Source organism: Palaemon carinicauda, chromosome 11 (assembly GCF_036898095.1).
Source record: "Palaemon carinicauda isolate YSFRI2023 chromosome 11, ASM3689809v2, whole genome shotgun sequence".
Taxonomy (NCBI): Eukaryota; Metazoa; Arthropoda; class Malacostraca; order Decapoda; family Palaemonidae; genus Palaemon; species Palaemon carinicauda.
This window is the reverse complement of record NC_090735.1, coordinates 2,764,964-2,772,463: the sequence shown is the minus strand read 5'-3', so window position 1 is coordinate 2,772,463 and position 7,500 is coordinate 2,764,964. Positions and strand designations below refer to the sequence as shown.

General features: G+C 34.5%; 1 protein-coding gene and 1 pseudogene across 1 annotated transcript in view; one reads left to right on the top strand and one right to left on the bottom strand.

Annotated features, from left to right (window-relative positions):
• Window positions 1–4,492, bottom strand: part of LOC137649877 (uncharacterized) — a 6,095-nt gene extending 1,603 nt beyond the window's left edge. Inside the window, exon 1 of the mRNA XM_068382818.1 lies at window positions 4,248–4,492. Coding sequence (XP_068238919.1) covers window positions 4,248–4,492 — 245 coding nt within the window. The remainder of the gene's footprint in view (window positions 1–4,247) is intronic.
• The window catches only part of LOC137649876 (aristaless-related homeobox protein-like), a 164,358-nt pseudogene continuing 161,253 nt past the window's right edge, over window positions 4,396–7,500 (top strand).

The window sequence follows — 7,500 nt, the reverse complement described above, 5'->3', positions numbered from 1 at the left end:
TAATAATAATAATAATAATAATAATAATAATAATAATAATAACAATGGGCCTTATATATTAAGAATATTGATATTAATTATATGAATAATGCTTATAATAATGATAGCAATAATAAGTATATTTGATGGTGGATATAATAATAATAATAATAATAATAATAATAATAATAATAATAATAATAATAACTGTAATATTATTAGCCAATTTTGGATGCAAAACAGTTGCACGTAAATCTGAGAAAGAGAGAGAGAGAGAGAGAGAGAGAGAGAGAGAGAGAGAGAGAGAGAGAGAGAGAGAGAGAGAGAGAGGCAACACAGTTTACTTTACAATGTAGAAATATTTTAATAATTATATTAACAATTTTAATATTATCGTTATACGAGACAAAATGATTAACGGGATATTTAATTATAAAAAAAATATTAAATGATGTTATCGTGTGAAAGAAACTTTGGAGACGCCTATCATATTTTGTGTTGAATTTTTGCCGAAAGAATTTTAGCAAGACGCAGTTGTTAATTTAATAAAAATTTGTTTAATATTTATCGAAAGCACGTATATCATGCTATAGAAGTACCTGTTGGAAATACAAAACCGTACAAGGAAAGAGTGACGAGTTGCAAGGATTTTGGATGTCTCAAAGACTCCATTTGCTCTTGGATAAAGCGAAGTTTTATTCCAGCTGTTACCAAGTTGTGGGATGATCTTCCTAATCGGGTAGTTGAATCAGTAGAACTTCAAAAGTTCAAAGTTGCAGCAAATGTTTTCTTGTTGAGTCTTTTTATAGTTTATATATGACATATCTGTTTTGACGTTGTTACTGTTTTTAGAATGATTTATTGTTAATTTATTCTCATTATTTATTTATTTCCTTATTTCCTTTCCTCACTGAGCTATTCTTCCTTATTGGAGCCCTTGAGCTTATTGCATCTTGTTTTTCCAACTAAGGTTGTAGCTTGGCTAATAATAATGATAATAATAATAAAAATAATAATAATAATAATAATAATAATAATAATAGTAATAATAATAATGATAATAATAATAAACGTTCATAGAGATTTTATGACCTGGTCTAAGTTATTCTTGAATTCACTTACCGCATTACTGTTTACTACATCCGCTGGAAGTCTGTTCCATGTATTTGCTATTTTGTATGTCAAGAAATTATCCCACAGAGTTACAAGGAGTTACAATGATTTTGGATGTCTCAAAGACTTTTTTAGTCCATCCGTGAAGACTCCATTTGCTCTTGGGTAGAGATAATTAATTTAAACGTTTAGAGAGTTCTTATGATCTTGTCTAACTTATTCTTGAACTCATTTACCGCGTTACTGTTCACTATGGAAAGAAATTACCGGAGAGAGAGAGAGAGAGAGAGAGAGAGAGAGAGAGAGAGAGAGAGAGAGAGAGAGAGAGAGAGAGAGAGAGAGAGAGAGAGGAAATGACGGCTATAAATCAGCATTAATTATCTTGGCAAAATAAGATGATGAGACAAACATCCTCCCGGTATTTCTTCTCTGAAGAAAATCCTTTTGTCCTCTCTCTCCCCCTCTCTCTCTCTCCCTCTCTCTCTCTCTCTCTCTCTCTCTCTCTCTCTCTCTCTCTCTCTCTCTCGTTCCGCCGGATGGATTGAATTCCATAAGACATCCCAATCGCTGGATTATATTGCTTTTCCCTTTCATTTTTATTTCTTTCTTTCTTCTTCTCGCTATCGGAGCTCGTCTCAATCATTACTAAAGAGTCTTTTGGATTTTCAATTTTTTTTTTACTGGATTTTTCCAGTAGTAGTAGTAGTAGTGCTTTTTCGCTTTTATCTTCTAGCAGCAGTAGCCGTAGTAGTAGTACTTGTACTAGTAGTAGTTGCCTGCTTCCGCTTTTGCGCATTTTGCGCTTTTGCACTTTTATACTCTAGCAGCAGTAGCAGTAGTAGTAGTAGTAGTTACATGCTTTCGCTTTTGCGCATTTGCTCTTATGCGCTTTTATACTCTAATAGCAGCAGCAGAAGTTAGTAGTAGCAGTAGTAGTAGAAGTTGTAGTAATAGTAGTTGTATGCTTCCGCTTTTGCACATTTGCGCTTTTATACTCTAGTAGCAGTAGCAGTAGTAGTAGTAGTAGTAGCAGTAGTAGTAGAAGTTGTAGTAGTAGTAGATGCATGCTTCTGCTTTTGCGCATTTGCGCTTTTGCTCTTTTATCCTCTAGTAAAAGTAGTAGTAGTAGTTGTAGTAGTAGTAGTAGTAGTAGTAGTAGTAGTAGTTGCGTGCTTGTGCTTTTGCGCTTTCCTCTTCTAGTAGCAGTAGTAGTAGTAGTTGTAGTAGCAGTAGTAGTAGAAGTTGTAGTAGTAGTAGTTGCATGTTTCCGTTTTTGTGCATTTGCGCTTTTTCTCTTTTATCCTCTAGTAGTAGTAGTAGTAGTAGTAGTAGTAGTTGCGTGCTTGTGCTATTGCTCTTTCATCCTCTAGTAGCTGAAGTAGTAGTAGCAGTTGTAGTAGCAGTAGTCGTGGTTTTGCGCTTTTTACGACTTTGCGCTTTTGCGCTTCTATCCTCCCGTTTCTCCTCGCTGAAAGGAAAAGAAGAAGAAGAAAAAAAAGACAATATCTTCCTCCTCCTTATCTATTCTTCCTCCTCCAGTACTCCTCCACCTCCAGTCCGTCGCATCTCTCTCCCCATCCTACACTCCCTCTCTCTCCCCCCACCTCTCTCTCTCTCTCTCTGGCCCCCCTCATATAAGGGAGTAATTAAATCGTGATTCTCATCTGCCTGTGATGGTGTTCTAAACATGTTATATGCCCGCCGCCTCATTAACACTAAAGATGATCTCCGCCTCTCTCTCTCTCTCTCTCTCTCTCTCTCTCTCTCTCTCTCTCTCTCTCTCTCTCTCAACTCGCTAGCCAGCTGCTCGCCAATACTCGTTCGCCTTACGGCACCGTTTGAGGGAGAGCACTTCCATCTTAGCCTTTTCTTCTTCTTCTTCTTCTTCTTCTCTCTTTGAATATATCTCTATTCTTTTATTACTATTTTATATTTCCTGGTTTTATCTCTCTCTCTCTCTCTCTCTCTCTCTCTCCTCTCTCTCTCTCTCTCTCTCTCTCTCTCTCTCTCTTTAAATCTATCTCTTATCTTTTATTATCTTTATATCTCCTGATTGTATCTCAGCCTCTCTCTCTCTCTCTCTCTCTCTCTCTCTCTCTCTCTCTCTCTCTCTCTCTCTCTCTCTCTCTCTCTTTAAATATATTTCTTATCTTTTACTATTTTTATATTTCCTGGTTTATTCTCAGCCTTTATTATTAACCCCCCCCCCTCTCTCTCTCTCTCTCTCTCTCTCTCTCTCTCTCTCTCTCTCTCTCTCTCTCTCTCTCTCTCTCTCTCTCTCTCTCAATGTTTTTATTGATATTGATGATAATAGAAATATATATCTATTCATATTCCATCACCTACATTCTCTCTCTCTCTCTCTCTCTCTCTCTCTCTCTCTCTCTCTCTCTCTCTCTCTCTCTCTCTCTCTCTCTCGCGTGGCACTAATCTCATCTATTCCTTGTATCCACAACGCCTAAGCAAGTCTTGGTAGTTATAATGTGGGGCAGTCTAATGACAGTAACGCCACAGACGATAAAACTGTCCTTTAGTCGGAATAATGTCACACGAATCCGGTAAGGACCAAGATATGAACGAAGGAGGAGTGTCTGGCTTTGAGGGAGGGAGGGGAGGGGGTAGTTCAAGGACCCCTTCTCCACCCCCCCCCTTCTCATTTGGCTTTATTTACCGAGGTTTTCCTGCTGGTATTGAACTGGTGAAGGGGATTCATGGCGTAAATGGCAGGGATAATACATCGATGATGGGACAATGCCGGTCTGTATTGGCTCTAGATTTGCTCCATTTCATCCGAAAATCAATGAGTTCGCCGCCCATTCTTGTTAGGGAGCCACGACAATATCATTCCTAGTAGGGATGCCGACACACTGACTCCAAGCCGCTCGAGTGCCAGCCTTCGCTATATCTTTATCTCCTCTCGTTTGACCGCTGCCCCATCCAGCTGTCTTACTTAAATGAGGATCTTATTCGTGTAAACTTGGTAAGATATGCAAATAGGTGTCTTGCCAACCATCTTGATATTAATGGCATGTGAAAAAGGGGACATCATCGTACGATCAACGTGATTCCAGATTCCAGTTTCCCCCAACCGGAGCGATCACTCCCCTCATTAGCGGGGCCGAGAGCCAATCAGCGAGCGGCTGAACTCCGCCCACCAATCAGCTCGTGGCACTGGTGGCCAGCGCGCTTGCGCTGGAAGTTTTGAGTGGCCGCCTTCCGTGTTTGCACATGGAAAGGAGGCAATGATTCGATAAGGGAAGACCATATTGGGTTTGTACCATCTGATTCTGGTAATAGAGGCTGGAGCCACATACCAGGGCGGTGGTGGGCGGCCTAGGGTGGTGGGTGTCAGTGTGGTGAAAGTGGCCAGTGTGGCGGGACGACCCGATCCAGAGGACATCTCGCACTCAAGGTAAAAGATCCCCTAAGCGTCTCCGTCGTGACCGAAAAAAGGACATTTTCTGGGGGGGCAATTTACCGTCTGGATAATAATAAAGATCCCGCCGGAGGAATCTCCACCAATATGAACTTCGGTGAGTATCTGTGAAAAAGAGTGATTTCTACTTCCCGTGTTCCAGGGAAGGCGTTGTCACAGCGGTCTCTAAATTGATAAGAAACGGAGAGATGTATTTGTGAATATTTATGAATTAAGGGAAAAAAAAAAACAGCTTTTTGGAGTATGATTTTGAACATAAATGCCAAATTTGGTTGTTATTTTTTTTTTATAACTACTAGAGTTTTTATTACCGGTACAAGTTCACAAAATAATGTCTTGTATACGTTAAAAACCTGTTATTATTACCTTTGTGTATATAATGTATTATACAGTATTACCAAGTGTAGTATTTTGCCTTTACTTGGACCAGAAGTAAATAATAATTATAAATATGAGCTGTATATGTCAATAAAATATCTATCTATCTATCTATCTGGTCGGTGAAGAAATCAACTTTTTTTTTCGCTCAAGGCGGAAAATAGTCTCAATCTACAGTAACCTATATGGCTCTATTTTATTTTCAGAATTAACTAAAACTAAATTTTATGTGTAACTAAATCTCTTATCAATTTGAGAGTGGACCTAGCATTTAATACTTTACCTGTTAAGTGGTATCCGCTAAAAAAAATTTCCATGTATGCCAAAAAAAAAAAAAAAAAGGAATAGATTTTTTTACGCTGAAAGAATATATCAATAACGATATAGAACGGCAAGGAAAAAGTCGAAAAAAATTTCCGTAGAAAATCTATCCAAAATCTAAGTATAGGCGCTAACATGTCGCTGTTCGCGCTATTTCATAACGGCGCTAAGATCTTTAATCTATTCAAATATATAAAAAAAGGATATTAATTGATCCTTGCGCTCTGTTCAATTTCCAGGTGTAACTATTCTTTGCAAGTTCTTCAATTTACTAAACCGATTTTTATATGTAATTTTATACATCCGATAATTCCATTTCATTCGCATTTAGTTACAATTAATATATTTTAACAATGAATTAAAAATATGTCATATTAAATCGATTTTTATATGTAATTTTATACATCCGATAATTCCATTTAATTCGCATTTAATTACAATTAATATATTTTAACAATGAATTAAAAATGTCATATTAAATCGATTTTTATGTGTAATTTTTATACATCCGATAATTCTATTTAATTTGCATTTAGTTACAATTATATATCTTAACAATAAATTGAAAACATGTCATATTAAACCGATTTTTATATGTAATTCTATACATCTGATAGTTCCATTTCATTGGCATTTAATTACAATTAATATATTTTAACAATGAATCAAAGTCCTACGCGATTTTTCTTTCATAACCTCATCAATAAACACTAAGTTCTTTTATTGTCCATTGCAAATTAGACAAGATTCTATTATAAACTTCAAACTACCAGTAATATCTAATTACTTCTTTTATAATTTACCTATTCCGTTGTTTCCTTTCGTCACTGGGCTATTTTTCCCTGTTGGAGCCCTTGGGCTTATAGCATCTTGCTAAGTTATAATAATAATAATAAAAATAATAATAATAATAATAATAATAATAATGATGATGATAGTTACAATAATAATAATAATAATATTAATAATAATAATAATAATAATAATAATAATAATGATAATAATAATATTAATAATAATAATAATAATAATAATAATAATAATAATAATAATAATAATAATAATAAGTCTCAGTTTCCATCAATAAAAAACTCCTATCCAAGAATGCCTATCTTGCGTTAAGTTGTCATAGCACAACTAACAAATATCGTTCATGTTTTACAAAAAAAAAAAAAAAGAAAAAAAAGAAAAAAAAGAAAAAAAAAAAATTCGCGATATTTTATCTCACGAATCTTATGTATCCCGGATTACTCATGGGTGAGCGCTTAGCGCAAATGGCCTACTTATGGCATTCCATAAGGTTTTAAGAAATCTTATGGCTATAGTACTTTCTGATGCACAAGGATGTTTTTACCTTATTTTTATAGCATTTAGATGCCTTTACGATAAGCACATTTATGTGGTAGGTCTATAACATCGTCGATGTTATTTTTAGCATGATTTTGATAATGATGATAATGTACATTTAAATAAATGGTAATTTTGATAAAAAATTCTCCGTAAAAATATACTGTTTTCAGCCGTATTTCAGTAAAATAGTTTTCTTAGCATAACTTTGGTAATGATGATAGTGTATACTGTTAAAATACCGTAATTTTAATAAATAATTCTCCGTAAAAATACTGTTTTCAGCTGTATTTCAGTAAAATAGTTTTGTTAGTATAACTTTGGCAATGATGATAATGTACAGTTAAAATACCGTAATTTTAATAAACAATTCTCCGTAAAAATATACTGTTTTCAGCCGTATTTCATTAAAATAGTTTTGTTAGTATAACTTTGGTAATGATGATAATGTACACTGTTAAAGCATCGTAATCTTAATCAGAAAATCTCCGTGGAAATATACTGTTTTTTAGCCGTATTTTAGTAAAATAAATTTTTCTTATCATAATTTTGTTAATGATGATAATGTACATTTAAATAAAAACCGTAATTTTAATCGGATATTCTCCGTAAAAATATACTGTTTTCAGCCCTATTTCAGTAAAATAGTTTTCTTAGTATAATTTCGATAATGATGATAATGCACACGTAAAAAACCGTAATTTTAGTAGAAAATTCTCCGTAAAATTACAGTTTTCCGTCGTATTTTAGTAAAAAAATGTAATTTTATACTATTTTGTTCTTATCTTTTAGTGGTTAGTGACCGTAATATCTCACCTTTACTTCAATATATCCGTTTTTAAAAAAGGTAAATGCTTGGGAACATTTATTCTAGGATTTTCATTTTTTTTTATCCTACATCGTTATTATCTTTTACGGGTTGATGA